We start from the raw sequence: 19,750 nt of genomic DNA, 5'->3' as shown, positions 1-19,750 counted from the left end.
AGTGTTTACTCGCCAGGAGCTGCAAGGATTACGTTGCAGCTATCAGAGCAAGGCAACTGAATCTTCGGTTAGGCTACCCTTATAAGTGTTGCCTCTCCAAATAAGATCACCTCTACTCCCATGTTCTACTCAGGAACATTTAATTAAAAATTTACTTAATAAGTAGTGTGGGTATAATATGGACAGTGATTTCTATTTTAAGATTTTTCTTTTATGACACTCAGCACACTTGATGCTCACATCAGTCAAGGCCTGGCCCTCTCTGGACCAGTTCAGACTGGCACTGTGAACTCATGAATAGATCATTCACTCTGATCATATGACAGCTCAGGTTCTGGGTGTTAGGCACTTAAAATGTAGCTGTTTGACCTTTTGCAGTGTGTGAGGTCCATGCCTGCATCAGCTGGTGACAACTGCTAATTGACTTTAGATATGGAGTAAGCCCCAGGCCAATCTCTTTGACTATGTGACTAGTAAGGCCATTCATTGGTGGCTTTTACCCACAATCTGATCTAAAAAAGCAATAAACAGCAATAAGCTCTGTATGCCTGTGTATGCTCAGTTTCGTCTCTGATTTTGTCTCTGATCCTGATGAAGCTCTAGAGATATAAGTCCATGTGACCTTATTGTTATTTATAATGTTCCTTTGGGGAAACATAGTTCACTTATAGATTTGCTAATTTCTCTTACAGTTTGCCTTGTTGTTGAATCCCGTGACTCACAATTTCTTTGGTCATGAGTTTCTTTATCTTTCATTATTAATTTTTATTTTATTGTTTTGTGATTTCTGCTCAGCTGTTTGTGGATGACTGCGTTCTAAATCGTGAAACAATTTTCATGAGTCAGGATTCTGTGAGTCTGAAGGAATGTTTTTGAGGTTTGGCATATCCAGAAGACACTTGAACTAGCTACTGAGTTGCTTGGACTAGCTGCTAAATCAACAATCATCTTAATTAGCAAACAAGTAGACAGAATTCCACTGCCTTCTCCCTTCTCTGCCCCTTTGCCTTCCCCCTCATGCCTTAGTCCAGCACATACTGTCATTAGAAGATGAGAAGCTCTTTCCAGAACAGAAATTGCTAAGCTGACTATATTCAGAAGAGGAGGTGACACAGTATTTAAGATGTTTAACAGTATTAATTTGAGCTTCAAAACTCCTGTAACAGAAGACTTGAGTGTAGCAGGTCACTTTATGAAGGCTGATGAATATCTCACTAGATGTCTTAAAGTTTTTCTCAGTGGTTTTTAAACCTGTAGCTTCCAGTTCCACACATGTATACAATCTTAGCGTATGTGCACTTCATGTCTTTATTTAACAATGGAATGTTAGAAAACCAGACTACCTCTTTCTGCTTCTTTCTACCTTTCCTGCACTGCTTTTGAGCTCATGATGTATTTTTTGCTCTACAAAACAGAAGTTTGTTTACAGTGATGTATTTTTATAATCATTTATGTGTAAGTAGTAAGCTTTTAATTTTAACCCAAAACTCCACTTATTGTTTGTATCCCAGATGGAAATAATTCTGGTTTTCCTGAAGTTGTAATGTGTTCTCTTGAATATCTTATAAGCAAATGTCATGAGGTTTTAAATTAAAAGAAAGCCCCTACAATTCCCTGTCAAACAGCTGGAAACATGCTTAATATCAAACTTCAGGTTGCTTATAGACCCTCTTTTTGAACCTAGGTTTGCCTGTTCTTTGTAATGTGTTTCTATCAACATGGCTTTCCTAACAAGCATAATCTGTAACAGGAGAGCAGCTTGAAGCTTTCATTACAAGCTGAACGTATATTGTTATGATTCATTTGTACCTAACATAGCTTCCAGTTTTCATTTTACTCATACTGTTTGCTTACCTATACATCTATCAAAGCAATACCAGCAAAGGTAGGAAAAGTAGATTTAAGATAGGCAAGATCTTTGCCTTTTACATTCATAAGAATAAAAGGCTCCCCAGCATTATCTATGCTGTCTGTGGCAAACGCTGTGAGAAGTTGGGCAGTTTTTCCACAGTAAATTAATTAATTTTTGCATAAAATCCTCTTGCTATGGGTCCAATTCAAAACCTCTTTGCAAACTGGAAGCTTAGTTCATCAGACTACATGTCTTTGCTACTGCTTTTTCGAGTACAGATACGTACATGCATATTATCACATATTAAATTAAAAGATCTTGCTGTTGCAGACTCACAGCATGGCTGAGGCCGGAGGTCCCCCTGGGCCCATCTGTGCTCTCCCCCCAGCCCGAGCAGGGGGCCCAGACCCATGTCCATGTGGCTTTGGGAGATCTCCAAGGAGTAGACTCCACAGCCTCTGTGGGCAACCTGTGCCAGGGCTCCGGGCTCTGACAACTGCACAGCACAGAAGTGCCTCCTGGTGCTCAGAGGAAACCTCCTGTGCTCCAGTTTGTGCCCACTTCCTCTGGGTCTGACACAGTGTAAACCCGGAGAAATGTGTGCCCTTGCCTTCTCCATTACTTACCTCCTGTTTGTAACTTACTCCTAAAAATTGGTTTTTCACAAAAATTCCTTGGCCTACAGAATTTCCCTGCAAGGACTCTGATGAGAAAGTGCATAGGAGATGTAGGATGATTTTTCTTTACATGTCTTCACCAGGGAAAAGATGACATAGGAATATGAATATTTTTAACTACATCATGGCTCTGAGTTCATGAGAAGATTTTTCTTTCTCCTAGGGGAGGAAGAGGCAGCCACGTTGGTTTATTTTAAAATAAATGTTTGAGCTTTCCTGACAACTTGTTTGTCTGAATTGTACCAGAAACTGAAAAACAGCTTGCAGCTCAGTGTAGAAGAGAAAAAGATGGAAGAAGACTCTGTTAGTGAGGATTATGACTCTGTTGAAGAAGTGATTTCAGAACCATCTCCTACTGAGGAAACATCTACGAGCTTAGGAGGCCTTCAATTGCATAGCAGTAGATCGTTGCAGAAAGAAGCTTCTGAACATCAGGATGCTGGGAGATGCTCTGGCCTTGATTCTGGTGCCCTTACTGTGTTGGAGTACAAGCAGGATCAAAGTAGTAAGTCTCCGTGTGTTATACTACTACAGTATTGTAATAATTCTTTGAGAGCATTGCTTTTAAGGGAATCACTGCAGGTTTGTGCTGTAATTCAAAATACCGATGTCCACAATCAGGTGCTGGAAAGGCATCGTACCAGTGTAATGTCCTTGCTTTCTTTAAGCAATCGTGCACCCCTACTTGCCTCTATTCCTTCCTGGGTAGTGTACAGAACCAGCCAGGTTTGTGTTATGTCTTTGGGCAGACTTTTGATAGAGGCTCTTCTCTTACTGTATGTCCTTATTGAAATAGGTTTTTTTGAAGTATATTTATAAGTTAATAGATTATAAAGATACAAAGATTATAACCTGTTACTCATAGTCCCAGGGCCTACATCGAGTCTGTGTATAGTTAAAATCAGAGGTACAACATTCAATTTGTATGTATATATGGATAGACATCCTATAATTTGTCTTTTCTAAGTGATGGGTAAATAAATATGAAAATCATTGCCATAGGGTATTTAGAAGGTAAAATATATTGATGGCTTCAGTAGCAGTTTTAACAAATTAATGGAAAGCAAATTTATTGTACTTTATGAGCTAGATGCAAGCTTCAGCATGGTGAAGAATTGCACCATATATTCTATATTCCTTCCTGTTCTATATTCCTTGCTGATGTCAGAGACAAGATCTTAACATAGCTGGTTATTTGTTCTGATCTGGTAGGGATGCTATTATGCCCAAGGGAGCTGTACACTGGGATTTGCTATGCTGTTTGCTAGAGGAAAGACAACTGAGGCTGTAGGTGTACATGGCTTCTCAGTGTTGACAGCTGCTTCCACTTCCAGCTGTAGCTTCAGCCTTCTAGACCAGCTTTTCTCTCAAGGTTGCACTAATGAGTTTGAAGTCCTTAGGGATGCAGGTTTCAGGACCAACATGGGGAGGAAAAAATAACAAAATGAACAAACAAACATGAAATTGGTTTCTGTATTACGTTATAGTGAAAGTAATATGCAGAAAGGCTTAACTGTTTTTGACAAATAAATACTTGCCTCTGAATACAGAAGGCAGAAGAGCAGTGTAGACTGTCTCTCTGCTTCCCGGGCTGTAGGCCCAGCTTTTACATAATCATATAAATCAGAGTGAATGACTGCATCACCCAGTTTGAACCTGTACAGCACAAGACCTAGCATTTCTGTGAATGAACTCCAGGTATCTAGGAAAATTTCTGTTTAAGTGTTAGCAGTATATCAAACAACATAATAACGTTGTTGCAGACTGCTACTCCAAGGGCAGAGTATTTCTGTATTAGTAGTATATGACAAGTTCCTGTCTTGTTTCTCCATGTGCTATTTGCAGGACTGTGTATAAGTGTATACCAGTGTAGCTCAGTTCTTCTCAGCTGCCTTTTCCACTGATTCAGAATCATGGTTTTCCACTCAGAAATTTCTTTTATTGCATCCTCAGTAGCTCCCTTTGTTTCACTTGGTAGGTCTTTATTGTTTACTTTTGTTAGCAAAAATGTTTTCCACAGTTGAAAAAATAGCTCTTTAAAAATGCTAGCTAAAACCTGTGCTGACATTTTAACTCCTTGTTCTTCACCCATTTTATTTGTAATGTCTCCTCGTTTCTGCTATCTAACGTTCCTTCCTCAGATTGGCTTTCCTTCTGAAATTCCTTGGGATTGTCTCAGAGAATCCACATCAGATAAAGCTTCAAGGTTTTTCTGGAAGTGTTGTATCATGATGGGGTTAGGGGTACCAAAACTGCTTGTCTCTTCATCTGTCCTGTTTGTAATATGCACTCATCAGGTGTGCATATTTGATGCACATGCATTGTCTTAAGATGATTCTCATGTTCCAGGTAAGTGTAATATTACTAAGGCACTGAACTATGATCTTCCCCTCCCCCAGAATACCTCATCTGCTTTTTTTTTTTTTTTTTTTTCTCCCTAATGGGAAGTTGCAGAAGTTGCATGGGTTCTGCTTTTACGTGAAGATCTATTTCACTGCTGTGATGACCCTGGGCTCCAGCTCTCCTCCAACCAAGCCCATGTGTTGTGCTTTACTGAGCACTAAGGTTGGAGAACATACCAGGTCTCCAGCTTAAGTAGCCTTCAAGTGGACTTGATTGAAAGGAATCAAGGCTTTTCTAAATGTAGAAGGTACAGTAGAGTCTAACAATAGTAAACTGGAATACAACAGAAACTTTTATGCAAGGAGTAACAAAGGAAGCAATAATTTTTTATTGTGAAGAGAGATGTTTGATTGTACAGAAGGGATTGGACTGAGCTCTGTAAAACAGCATATGGTGCTAGGATATTAATCACTTGTAATGCAAGGACTGAGAGCAGCAATGGTGTTTTCAGGCAGCAGGTCTAAAGCAAATACAATTAAATTGTAGTTCCCAGTGCCAAGTGATGTGACAGCCAAATTTTAAGTGCATTCAAGAAAGATTTACACAACTTCATGGAAGATGATAGGGACACCGTTGTTTGTTAAAAATGTTTTACACACATCTTCCTGTCCAAGAAGTCAACTAGAGAGGAAAAATCTTTGCATGAATTGAGTAAAGGAGTGTTCTTGTGTTCTTCTTAATATCATGGAAATGAGTGGAGTGTGGGGAAAGGCAGCAGCAGAAGACGAGAGGAACAAAGGGGTGCAGTGGCAGCACGAACAGGACGTGATTTTTTTTTTTTCTAGTGAGAAGTTTCAAAGCTGTGATGCAAGCTAAGGAATCATTAATAATTCTCAAATGAAAGAGTAGATAACTGCTCTTATGAAATGCACTAGGCAACCCTCACCCACTTTGGAACTTCTTAATAAGACAGTTTTAAGATATTTTTTTTGGTATAACTATATTAATAAATGACTTGGTTTCTTGTGTTTCTTTTTTATTTTTTATTTTTTTGACAGTAATACTGAAAAATACCTGCTGCAGTCAGGATATATTGGTCTAATGTACTTCACAGTGAAATATTTTATTTTGTTTCGCAGGTCAGTGCAAGCCATGCATATGTATTAATACATCAATAGAATCGCATCAGTAAAGGAAGGAAGGATAGGGGTTATCACTTTACTTAAGCCAGCATAATTAAAGTGGCAAAACTTTAGTATTTAAGATCCAATAAATTTTTCCTGGCTGACTTCCTAAATATCTCTGAAGTTGATTTTTTTTTTTTTCTGTTTCCTTATTATCTTGCAGAATTGAAGCCAGTACGAGTTCTCTCAGCAAAAAGAAAAGATAATGCTGAAATGTACATTCCCGTCAGACCAGTTGTGGTAAAAAATAAAATCAGTCGGCCACTCTCTGCTGAGTCCTTGCAGCTGGAAAGACATGAAAGAATTTGCTATAGTAAGAAATAAGAATATATGATGCCAATAAGGAGACTTTTCATGCTTTTTTTCCCTATTGGTTTGGATGTAATTTCAGCACACATCTGTCATAATGAGATTTTTCTTAGCTGTTGTCTTTTTTTGTTGTTTTTGGTACCTCAAGAGATTCAACTTTTGTAAAACTGAGAAAGTCTAGAGCTTGTACACTTTGGTCTTCTGCTGTATCTTTATTACCTTCCTTCTCTTTTGCTTCCACACCTATATAAGACTTTGTTTTCCTTTTGTTCCCTGTGCTTGCTCTGTGTTTCTTACTTTCCTGATGGAGATTTATTCCTTATGGTACTAACAGAAGTGTGTCCTAAAATCAGGAATTTACCCCTTGTTGAAAGATTTTAACGCAATGCATTTACAGCAGGAAAGGGACATGATTTTCCCACAGCAGAGAAAAAACAGCTTTCTTGCTGCTTTGGGTAGACAAATGATAGATGGGTGCAAGGACAGCACTTAAGCACAGTAGAGCATAACAGTAAATGGTGCTAATATCATCTTTAACAAATATTGCAGGAGTAGTGGAATGGAATCAAAATTTAGTAATGCACATGTCTAGAACTGTACTGTGCTGTGATACTGGTGTCCTGTCCCATTCTTTGTGCCCACCTGTGTAACTGCATGTGGAAGGAGAGAGTCACCGCTTCTGTAAGGGTGTTTGGTTAGGGACCTTTACAATATCAGCTTTTCTCTTTTTTTCCTCATTTTCCTTTTAGTAAACAGATGAGGGATACATAAACAACATACAGAGACACAAACCAGACTGGCAAATAAGGGAGGCAGAAAGAACCAAACCTAGTCAGTCACGCTAACTGATAAGGGCATGTGGAATGTGGAAATGTTTAATTCAGTAAGATGATCTGATCGAGGATCTTGTCAAATGGGATCCCAAGGAAAAGGGGAAAGTCATAAACACAAAATATACAGAGATACAAACCTGACAGACAAACATAACAGATTCTAAACAAGAAACAAGCCTCATCAGTCACACTAGTTGATAGACTGCAGGCAGAATAAAAAGAATAAAAAGGACTTGGTTCTACCCTTGGATTTGCAGACATGACTAATATTTGTTGAAAATGAGAGTGAAGATGGCGTAGAGTATTAATGTATCCAAATCTCACTTTGTTTTTTTTTCCCTTTAAAAAAAGCAAGTGAAAACAAAATTTATTTTCCTCTCTTTTAAACCCATTTCCAGGCTGTGATATTTCTATTTTTCTGTCATGTATTTGGGAAGATGGGTGTGTATTTGGGCATTTTTGACTGCTTAGTTGATAAGGTCATACTTGGTTTTGTGTCCTGGTTTCGGCTAGGATAGAGTTAATTTTCCTCCTAGTAGCTGGAATGGTGCTGTGTTTGGGATTTAGGATGAGAATAATGTTGATACCACAATGATGTTTTAATTATTGCAAAACAGTGCTTACACCAAGCCAAGGACTTTTCAGCTTCTCACACTGTCCTGCCAGTGGGCAGGCTGGGGGTGCAGCAGGAGCTGGGAGGGGCCAGACCCAGGACAGCTGACCCCAACTGGCCAAAGGCGTATTCCATGCCATATGATGTCATGCTTAACAATTCATATGGGAGCGCTGGCCAGGGCAGGGGAAAACTGCTGTTCGGGGATAGGCTGGGCATTGGTCAGCAGGTGGTGAGCAATTGCATTGTGCATCACTTGTTTTGTACGCGTTATTAGTAGTAGTACTCTTACCATTATTATTTTCCTTTCTTTTCTGTGCTAATAAACTGTCTTTATCTCAGCCCACAACCTTTCACTTTTTTTTGTGATTCTCTTTCCCCATGCCGGGTGGGAGGGAGGGTGAGCGAACAGCTGTGTGGTGCTTAGTTGCCGGCCAGGTTAAACCACAACATCTTGCAAGTGGTGACTTTTGATTCCCTTGGTTTTTCTTAGAAGAGTCTTCGGATTCCTCCAAAACAGCTGAATTACCCAGGTTTCACTGAAAAATTCTGTTGTGCTGAAATTTTATACATTTCTTTTTCATTTAACTGTTACAAGGCATTTCCATTAAATAGCTGAAGAAAAAAAAACTGCAAAAGCATTTTAAAGCATAAAAATGCCATTTCTCGTTTGTCAGTTTTCCTTCCTCTTTTCAGTTTTACAGTTTCAGCTGTTGTCTAGAGTAGATGTGGACTGGAGTCCTAACGTAGGATAACAAATTGGAGCAATTCAGCCCTGCTTGGGATGGTTACAGACTATTAACATAGCTCTGTTTCAGTAACTGAGATGGATGTTTCAGATGTATGCTGTTGTAATGTTCCATATCTGTATGGCTGGACAAATGGGCATTCCTTCCTTCTTTTGATGGCAGGACCATTAAGTCGACCAGAAAGACCACTTTCATCAACTCGAAGGAATGTGTGTGAGAAGGATTCTGATCTCTCTGTTTCAGCTGTGGTTAAAGCTATGCAAATTGAAAATGAAGTCTTGCAGAGAGATTTGCAAAGACAGTCTGTTTCCACAAATCCTCAAAAGGTATGGCAAAATACAGAAAATTGATGTTTGATTGAGTACAAAAAAAGACATTCTTTCCTTAAACATGAATTATAATCTTAAAATTCGTATGTAATTATAAGGTTGTGTAAGAATGAACAGTGATGTCTCAACTCTAATTGAATTTGTATTGTTCTTTTATAGGGGGGCTTTGCTCTTTTTTTTTTTTTTTTTTTTTTAAATCTGCTTCCTTGGGATACCATCCCATAATGCACTCTTCATTTCATGGTTCACCGAACAACTGATAGACCAGTCACATGATATGTCTATACAGTCAAATACACAGCTACAGGCCCATTTGAGCAATTTTCTTTCTGGAAGCTTTTTACGCAACATAATACGTTACTTCCATGCCAATAAATCCTACCTTCCTACTGAACTCATTAATATGGGCACAGTTTCCTATTAATACATACGCAGATTGTAAGGTATGCAATTTGTGTACATCTCTTATCAAAGGCAATTAAAAACTTATTAAATAAACAAGGAAATAAGCGAAAATCTATTCCTTTCAGATTCAGATCCGACTATTATTCCTTTTTAAGACAAAGAATTGGGAAGTTTGTCCTGATTGTCCTAGCTGATCATTAGGCATAATAATACTTCAGTTCTCTTAACAAAAAGAAAGTAGATAAAGAAATTTGGGCATAAACTGAAACTTACAAAACTGTATTACAAAAAACTGTAATTTAAAAAAAACTGTAAAATTTAAAAATTTAAAAATTTAAATTTAAAAATTTAAAATTTTAAAAAAACTGTAAAAATACAAAACTGTATTACAAAACTGAAACTTACAAAACTTGTATTACAAAAAAGTAATATTTAAAACAGATGTAATGTCACCTTGACACTTGAGGAGGAGTTTCAAAAGCCCACTCTGATTTCCCAGTCCTGAAGCTGACCTAAATGATCTTCCAGAAGTAGTTTAATTCTACTACACAATTAAGGAATTGTAAAAACTAGGCGTTTGATATTTAGATGTATAACAATGCAGAATATTGGAGAAGTAATTCACTTCTAAGCATTTTAAAGTTCTCTTAGTCTTCAAAAACCATAGAGATGGGAATGACCTAAGAACAGAAGGACTGCCATTCCTCATCTGACTAGTTCACCATGCTGTGTATTCTGTCTCTAACAGGAGCTACCAGCAAATGTTTAGGAAAAATAACAAAGGGATCAGCATATACTTAAGCAGTGGTGTGCAGGTAGAGAAAGAACCTGTAGCATTGTAAAAACTGATGGGCTTTTTCTCTGTTTTAACTACATGTTTAGAGTTACGGATTAGCTAAGATTAGCTGAGACCAGAGCAGAGATTAGCTGAGAACAGTGTGAATGAAACATTTATTTTTTTCTTACATAGGAGTTTTCTGTTTCATCTGTTCTCTCTGCAACGGATGAACCTTCAGAAAAAAGCCAGGCAAAGGCTGCACTCACAAAAGCTGTTGAGAGAATTTGTCCTTTTGGAAGCAGGTATGTATACTTCCTTTAAGGCTAGCTTCCTTTTCTGATGGGACGTTTTTCAGTACTGGGCACCACCACACCCAACAGTCTCTAGATGCCCAAGATTTTGGGCAAGTATTGACAAAAACATAGAGAAGATTCTAGCCTTGGGCCAATGGTTGTGAATCAGGGAACTGAACTGCCAGCAGTCTACTAACCGTGTACTTATGTTTGTATTTCCTGTGTATTACTTTCTCAGACTGCTTCAGAGAACTGGAGCCCAGTCTTTTAACTAGACTGTGTGTATCTAGGGTGGGATGCTGCAACGGTTCTCATTCAGCATGGGTGTATGTGAGATTGTTCTGTGGGCTGTGTGGGTTCATCCTATCATCTCTTCACCTTCACACCAATGAAACTATTTCTTAAAAATGCAAGAATTATAAGGAAATAACATATAAAAGAATGTGTGTTTCAGACAACAACAGAAACTTCTGAAAGTCCTTCAGGAGACTGAGAGCCATTCTGCTTGTGACAATGACATATTCCTTTCTGATGAAAAATCTGAAGCAGATTCCATTTTAAGAGAGAAGGTCTGTGTATATGTGCACCATAACTGATGCTTTCCAGTACTACTGAAATACAAGTGCATTGAATGATCTGCATTCCACCAATTCTGCCTTATATCAACTAATAAACCTATGGCAAGGTAAGAGTAGAGAATTTATCGTCCTCTTAAATCACAATCCACTCCAAAGCCTTAGAAAACAGCTCTCTTTTCTTTGTCTTATTAGTAGGTACCTCTTTGGATTACTTAATTCTTGTAGTCTGTAAGGTAGAAGGGAACATAAAGGACCTCTTTAGTCCACAATTACTACTCCAACTGTTTCTGTGTAGAACCTTCTGCTATAGAAGTGATAGTTGTTTTCTTCTCTGCTGTAGTAGGGCTTTTTGAAGACCCCATTGATGTTCTCATCTTACTTAGGGTGCCTTTTCTCCTCTTGAGAGTTGCATTTTAGTGTTGGATACATCCTTGACTCCTCCTTGTGATGACTTTGCAACATAATTTGTGTTTCTCTGGTGAAAGTGATGAAAAATTCAGATCCCTACAGAGGGTCCCAACTTTTTGATATTGTTAAGAGGCTGTCAGGCTTCATTCCATAGAGCTGTTGCAAGAAATCCATGTAACCAGTTTTTGTTTATCTAAATCACTTAATTCACTTCATGGCTTTCGTTCCTAATAGTCAATAAAGTTGTTTCTTTGGTATATACGTTGTAGTAGAAAAGCATTGCTTCCGTAAGGATAACATAAAACTACACAGAAATACACCTAAACTATTTACTTTCTTAGTCAAGAGTGTCAAAGCAGCTGGTACTCTGAGAAATTTCTCAGTTTTTCCTGAGAACATACTGATGTTTACCAGATTACTTGAGCTCTAACACGTTTTGGATGACTTAACCATAGCAATCTGATACATATCTTTCTAAAATATGTCAGCACATTTAATGGGTTCTATTTTGGGTGAAGGCCTGTTGTAGTGCAGTGGTCTCTGCTCATTCATGCTTTTAATAGACCTTATAATTTGTGTAGTAAAACAGATTACTGCTTGTTAGTCAGTAAGAATAAGGTCCTTTGTTAATCATCAAGGTGATCTAAAGCAAAGGATAGCAGAGGTTCTTCAACAGAAGTTGCTCTTTTAGAGATCTTATATATATAAATTCCTTCTCCCACTTGTCTCCTGGTAGTCTGGTTCTATTGGACTGCTTATTGGCAAGAGATATGGAAGTTGTTTGGCTGTCTCTATGCTTCATGCTCTCACATCCTGTGGGAGGCAAAACATCAAATATCAGTGAGCTTGTGCTGGCTTTGTACAAACCTGCACATTGTTTGGATTATTTTTTTTTTAATTTAAGATGGAAACAGTTCTGCTAGTAGAATCTATCTTAGAAACCTGCAGTCTCTGTGATAGTGATATTTTTGTTAACTCTTACCAAATATGTGAATTGACAAAAATGTTTAATAAACAATATTTGAAAAAATCAAAAACTGTAAAATAGAATTCATGTTGCTCATGCCTCCTGTTTTTGACTCTTACCCTGAAGTTTTACAGTACAGTTTGTAATTGCAGCTCACGTGTTATTCTCTGAGCAGAAAACTGGTTCCTCTTCTCATCAGAATGACAAATGAAGAAGACAAAACAGAGAGCTTAGGCTTTGGAGTGGATGAAATCTAAGAGGGTGATAAGTTCTGTTCTCTTACCCTGCTATAGGTTTATTAGTTGGCGTGGGGCATAATTAGTAGAGCCCAGAATGATTAAATATCATCCAGATAGCTTTGAGTTTAAAGGCATTTTGCTCTGAATTGTCAGCATTGTAGTATTAACAGTCTTCATGTTGTTGCAGACTTTGTTGTTTTATCAAATTGTTTATTTCATTTGGGTCCAGATGACAAGTGTGGAAGTACGCGATGCCATTTATGTGACTATGGAACTTCTTTCTAACTGGGGAAATCCAGTAAACGTTGGCTTGAGAGAGGTGGAATTCTTTGATTTATGCAATGAAAAGATATTTGTCTCTCCTCATGATGTGGACATTCGAAATGCTGACTACCCAGGGGATTTGTGCTGCTTGGTCAATCAGAACTTAAATGTAAGACAGCTTAGTCCTGAATGTAACAACTTCTTATTTTACTATTTCTGTAATATTTCATCGCTAAGTTTTTTTGTTTGATTGCATGATTTAATTTTGAACCTGACTCGCAGAACAGCTATCTGAAAATTAAAAACATAAAAATTGCAATTTATTATTAACAAATCCAGCTTTTCTGTACAAGATGTTGGTATTCGGTTATAATGTTTTTGAACAGAATTTGATTAATTTGTTTTACGTAGTTAACTTAGCAATTGGAGGGAGGCACATTTATCTGTGCCTATTTATATATAAACACTGTGATATTATCTTGGGTGAAGGAACACATTCGGGTTTTAAACTACTGTAATATAATTATTGTATCCATAGAACAAGATCACAAAACTTTAAGGACAAGGAATTTTGCATTTTTTACGTTACATCTGCTGTTAAACCAAGTACTACTTGTGATCTGAAGGTATAGGAGCTTCACTGCTTTCTCTTCCAGATATTAAATGTGAATTTCAGTAAACTTAAGACTGTAAACTTAAGACTGAAATGTACTTCTTTTCTCCTGTCCCCTTGTTATGCTTTTACCTAGGGAAGGACCATGGAAGAATAAGGATGGTTAGGTAGGTGCTTTTGAACAAGAGATTAAGAAAAATGTATGGTGTGGTAAAGAAAACTACTTCGTAGTTCTTCTGTTAGATAGTAAGATGAGATGCTTTTATGTACTGAAGACAATGAACTCTAAATAACTGGAATGGAATACGGTACAAAAAAGACAGGGATCTCCTGGAAAGAGTCCAGCGGAGGGCCACAAAGATGATACGGGTCCTGGACCGTCTCCCCTAGGAGGAAAGGCTGAGAGACCTAGGTCTGTTCAGTCTTGAGGAAAGAAGACTGAGAGGGGATCTTATCAATGTCTATAAATACCTGAGGTGTGGGATACAGAGGGATTTGGCCAACCTCTTTTCAGTGGTTTATGGGGACAGGACAAGGGGCAATGGCCACAAAATGGAGCACAGGAAGTTCCGCACCAACATGCGAAAGAACTTGTTCACGGTGAGGGTGATGGAGCACTGGAACAGGCTGCCCAGGGAGGTTGTGGGGTCTCGTTCTCTGGAGATACTCAAGGCCCGTTTGGACGCCTACCTGGGCAGCCTGCTCTAAGGAACCTGCTTTGGCAGGGGGGTTGGACCCGATGATCTCTTGAGGTCCCTTCCAACCCCTACAATTCTGTGATTCTGTGAAATTCTGGTGCTACTGCAGAGATCAGAAAACTTCATAGCTCTTCATACTGCCATATTTTCAGTTGTTCTTGGGATTCACTGTATGTCTTTTGACATGATGATATAAAGTGTCTGAAACTCACCATGGGACTTCATAGCTAGGATTCTAATAAAAATGAGTATGATATTAGTGGTTTAATTTTCTAAATGACTTAGTCTTTTAAAAGTATAAATTTTAGCTCATTTCATGCTAATGATACTCTTCGACTTGCAGGGTGAATGAGAATAGAAAGATGGCAAATGTGTAATACTTTAAAAGTTAGTTGAAACTCAGTATGAAGTATTATTTCCAGACAAATATTTCTACTTGTAACATCTTTCTTGCTGTCTCCTGGAAATTGTAGTTTGTGTGTCATAAATGCCTTGTCTTGTTTATAGGCCATGCTCTGTGGTGGTTTACACTCAGTAGTAGTGGTAGTAGTAGTTGTGATTCTCAGACTTTCTGGATAGTTATATATTGTGTAGTAATGTAATTATTAATCCATTATACAGCATTTTTTATATATTCACATATCCCATTATTCTTAAGCCATGAAATTTTATTTTTAATTGATAACAGTGTGACATATTCCTTTGATTTGTTAATTTCCTCAAGGCTCAAGCCTTCCTTTCCTCTGTATCAGGCATACCTTCAGTGCCCCCGCAAAGCAATGTATCAGAGGCCAGTCTCTCAGAAAATCTAACAACAAAGGTTCCTGCTCTCACTTTTTTCTTTGATCCAGTTCAAATATAACGAGTACTCCTGGCATATCAGGTTCACCCTGATAGTTCAAAGAACTCTAGGGCTAGATTTTTTCAGTGTTAATGCTAAAGACAGTAACTCCAGACCCCAGAGCAGAGTACCTAATGTATAATGTTATAAAGCACGAGCATCCTCCACAGACTGAATTTTGGCATGGATTCATTAACATATCTTGAAGTTCTGGTGTCAGCTCTTTGAAATGATTATGCTCATTCCTAAGCATTTCCACTGATAAACAATACCATCTCCACAGTTGCTTCTCACTCAAGACAACATATCGGAGCCAGGCTGATTATTTCTTCTGTTGTTTGGAAGATCTGCAGCTTTTACAGAGCTTCTGTATAGAAGCACAAATGGGTCTCTCCAGAGTCCATTTTGGCTCTGAGTCTGCTGCCTGTCTGTTAAAGTAATTCTGGCACTGTATCAGTACACCCAGAGAACCTACTGATTTCTAGGCCATCAGGTCCTGACTTAAGAGCTCTGAGGTGTGGAGAAGACCTTCATCACATGTTGTCTGCTGTTGGAAAATCATTATTGTTTTTTTTAATCATGTTTGTTCACAGTATGAGTCGAATAATGTGATCTAGCCTTGAAGTTGATCCTGGAATTGGCTTTTCACTGGTTTGAGGGATATTCTTCAATGTCAAGAGACCTTTTTACGTTTAAAAAAAAAAAAAAAAAAAGAATAAGCCCTTCTGGTGCTTGTATAGCTGTTATGCCCTAAATGCATTCAAAGTAATGATGATGTCCCAAAGCTTTTTGAGAGGCCCCTGGGGCAGAGACAACATCAACCATCAGAACTTTGAATAGGTAGATGACCACTCTGAGAACTGGTTCTGTTCGTGGTATTTTTCAGCGGGCAGGCAGAGATCGGTCCTTAGCATCATTACTCATATATTTAAATTACTCGATAGGAAAGTTTTATTTACCATCTATGGGGAAAACTGAAAGACTCAGTTCTAAGTGAAAGGATGTGGAAAAATACTGAATTTGTGTACCTGCTGTGTGACTGTATGTACTACGGATTCTTGAAAATAGGAAGGGAGGTAATTTACCTGCTCGTCTCAGATGACTGAAATGTTGTTTATATGTATGTTTACATTTTGCCCTTATTCTTCTCTGTTTTGGGGTAACATTTGATGTCATGTATATTAACATTTAAAATTTTGATTTTGAAACTCTTTATTTCTTGCTTCTTTCTGAACTGCCACACATCATTTTTTTCCATTTCTAAACATGGACAGATAGCACTCTTGAACAGTGCCCAGAATTAGGCATACTTTGGTACTTTAAACTGTCTTGATTGTCAGTTGTCTGTAAAATTGATGTTGGAGATTTCCATTTTATCTTAGAAATTTTCAAATATAGCTCTAAGGAATATATCTGCAAGTGAAATTAATTATCTGCAAATCCTGATTAAAATAAAGGTAGCGAAATAAATTTGATGATTCCCCTCTTTAGATGGTGAAACAGGAGCACAAGCACTTTAAGAAATTGTAAAATGATTATGCAGTGTCCATTGTGCTCAGTGATCCTCTCTAGTGCCTGCAAAGCTGATTAATTTGATTAAAATAAACTGGACTTGCTTTGACCCTGCAGTTACAAAGCATGGCAGACTGCCTGTCATTCATGAGCATGCAGACGTCTTACTTGGGATGGCAAGCAGCTGACCTTTATCTAATAGTCAGGTTGTGAGCTGTCTTACAGGCAGGGGAGTCGGATTTACTGTTTGAAAATAATGTTAAGATTTTGCTCTTAACATAACAGGTTTTATTAAATGGTTACTTTTCTAATTGATTTTTTCCTGTGGGGTGGTGAGTTAATTAAAATATCCTGCTTTGGAAGAAGGAGTACTGGTGACAGTCTGCTTGTGTGTGTTTTTAGACGACAAAGGAATGCTTCCTTTGGATGTGCCCTTTCCATCCTCCCATCCAACTTTACTTTGTTATCCGCAATCCCACCCGGTCACGTGACTTTGGTATATCCAAGATCAAGATTTGGAATTACAACACAACAACTAGTGTAAGTAGTCTTTTCTCAATTCCTCTATGCATGCTCTACTTTTCCTGTAGAAACTCAATTTAATTTTCTTTCCAGAAGTATGAAATAAAAATAGGTAACATTTTCTCTAGTGAAATACGGACCTAGGAGAGGCCCATGTTTACTGCAGATTTTTGCTTCTGTTGTTGTTGTTTGATTCTGTTGATTCTGTTACAGCAATATAAACATGAACATTTTCATAGGCACAGTTAGCGTTTTCTATGAAAGCTGTTACAAATCTCAAAAGACCTAGCAAAAGGCTTGCACATTCTGTCAGGTGATCTTTTACTGTGGTGAGAAATAAATATACAAAGGTAAGTGCATCTTAATATTCAGGACTCTGAGTTGCTTTATTACAATATGTAAATAAATGTTGGATTTCTCATGCGTGTAGGTATAAACAAGGTGACTGTTGCTCAATTTTTGTTCTGTTACTTTAATTAAAAATATACTAACTGCATGTACATAATATAACTAGTAATCTAGTGTTACAAGAGAGCCATCTGATGACAGATGGTCTCTTGTTTGTGTGTTTGAATGTCACCATGGAAATTATTCTTGTTTGTACACTGAAGTGTTGAGGGGAAAAAAAAAATCCCAGGTACTGGATGAAAGAGGATTTGCTGTTCTATTTTATAAATAAGAGGCTTTATCCCTGTGGTCTTTCTGTCATCCATGTTCTTATATAAGCACACGTGGTAACTTATATGTATGGAAGTGGCTGTGGAGTGAACAGCTTAAACAAGTTTGTTATCATGTGATTTATACGTATTTTCTGGAATCTTAATAGCTTTTACCTATTAGAATGTAGGCTACGGAATGTTCCATCATAGTTAGGGTGTGAAAGGGATTGCTGCTTTTGGAGGTAATACTATGGTTTGTTACCAAACCTATTGAATATATGGGAAATAAACATATTTGTGTGTTGCAAGACATTTTTTTTTTAAATAAACTGCTATGAGGCGAACTGTAAAATCCATTAGGATTGTAATCCCATGGATTTCAGTTGCAGTCCAGCAATATACACGAGTTTATTATTCTTAATGTGAAGGAATAATCAAAGCAGTTCTGCCTAACTGTAATTTGTCATGAGGACATTTTGTCTGAGAAGGATCAGAAACAAAAATACAATTAGCTAACAATTTTCTTCCTGCTAACATAAATCCAGAGCTGTATTTATTTGTATTTTAACTGTTCTAACCTTCTTTCCCTCAGAAACCACATAAGTGAGAGGCTCCCATGTACTTCTTCAAATAGATCTAAGACTAATTCAGACCAGTACTTACAGATTTTTGAAAATATTTGAGTTTTAGGTTTTGATTCTGAAAGTAGGAAAAAACTGTATGAAGGAAGCTCTAAAAACCAGGTCAGATTATTGTCATATATTCATTGGTTTAGTGCATTCCAAAGAAAGTCTCAGAGAATGCTTCGCTTTGCCTTCTTTGTTTACTTCAGATGAGGTCCGTGAAAAACGTGGTCATGTTTAGTATGTGAAAACAGATCAAGAGTAAGGATGCCCATTTTTTTCAAGTTTGTCAAGCATGTACATACTTTCTCTGGCCTTGAAACTGAATTGTTACTTGATAGTTTTAAAGCCCTTTTCCTAAGATCCTATGTAGTGTCTGTGATATGTCTTCACAAATCTGTGAATGGAATTAATACTTAAATGCATGCATGTTTTAGTTGCTTTCCAACTGGATGATTTTCTCTTTCAAGTGATTATTCCTCCTTGTGTATATTTCATATCCGTTCTCTTGAGTTGGAGATTTTTTTCACCCAAGTCGCTGGACTGGGGTGCATTGTCTGTACAGTTGTGGTTTTGCAGTTCCTGGCTAATCTGGAGCTTTGTTCCCACAGTGTTAGGTTTATAGAAATAACTTTTTTCTTCTTGTTTTTGACTTATTGTTCCTCCTTTTTCACTTTTCTTTGAGAAGTCAGGCAGAGGCATTGTTGTTTTCTGTACAGCTATAATTCACAGAAAAGTGTCTCCAGTTTAAAGCTTTGTCCTTCCTGACAAATACCATTGAAATGTCCAGAAATATACTCTCTGTTTCTTTATTGGAAAGCACTATGCCAGCAGGTGCTCTGTCAGGGCTGAAGTTGAAAGCCAGGAAAGAATATTGAGGAACCATAAAACTGTTTTCATAAAATGAGGGGGACTCATTTCAATACATTTTGTTCTTAAGCTGTTGCAGATTTTAATTTAAAAGATGAATTTGACAAATAATTTCCAAAATACACATGTATATTTCTGTGGTTCCATGCAGGTTATATCTGTTCCCAAGTAAAAACACAGGACTAATGTTTGAATATTCAAAACTGTAATAAAAGCAAACATATTCTGTAGAAATGTTGGAGTTATCCCAAATTCAACTGCGTATATCCAATACCTGTAGCATTTAAAGGGGAAATTACTTGTCCAGACATACAAACATTCGGAAAATAATGTTACTGGATCATCCTGATAGTCGTTCTCTTTCCCATCATAATTTCAGGCAAAACCATGTAGTTAGATTTTTATACATATAATTACAATGCTTTGATCTCCAGTTAGATTAATGTAGCAGTGTCCCCTATGGTTCAAGGGAAAAAAAAGAAATCATTTTATGACCAAACGCATCATTACAGACATCCAGTGCTTTATGATACTTTAAGAGTAATGCAGGCAGCCATGACGTAATGACTAATTAAACTGGGTTTACAGCTA

The 19,750-nt window shown here is 37.5% G+C and overlaps 1 protein-coding gene across 5 annotated transcripts in view; it reads left to right on the top strand.

Annotated features, from left to right (window-relative positions):
* KATNIP (katanin interacting protein) overlaps positions 1–19,750 on the top strand; it is a 70,619-nt gene that overhangs the window by 11,104 nt on the left and 39,765 nt on the right. For all 5 annotated transcript variants that reach the window (XR_004779025.2, XM_035549222.2, XM_050713871.1 and 2 more), the window contains 7 exons: positions 2,776–3,034; positions 6,220–6,369; positions 8,723–8,886; positions 10,265–10,374; positions 10,820–10,934; positions 12,787–12,990; positions 16,888–17,025. Coding sequence is in view for 4 of the 5 variants with exons in the window: in XM_035549222.2 (XP_035405115.1) it covers positions 2,776–3,034; positions 6,220–6,369; positions 8,723–8,886; positions 10,265–10,374; positions 10,820–10,934; positions 12,787–12,990; positions 16,888–17,025 (1,140 nt within the window). In the remaining variant the exon portion in view is untranslated. The remainder of the gene's footprint in view (positions 1–2,775; positions 3,035–6,219; positions 6,370–8,722; positions 8,887–10,264; positions 10,375–10,819; positions 10,935–12,786; positions 12,991–16,887; positions 17,026–19,750) is intronic.

This window comes from Cygnus atratus, chromosome 15 (genome assembly GCF_013377495.2).
Source record: "Cygnus atratus isolate AKBS03 ecotype Queensland, Australia chromosome 15, CAtr_DNAZoo_HiC_assembly, whole genome shotgun sequence".
Taxonomy (NCBI): Eukaryota; Metazoa; Chordata; class Aves; order Anseriformes; family Anatidae; genus Cygnus; species Cygnus atratus.
Note: the sequence above shows the minus strand (reverse complement) of the source record. Positions and strands in the feature narration are given on the sequence as shown.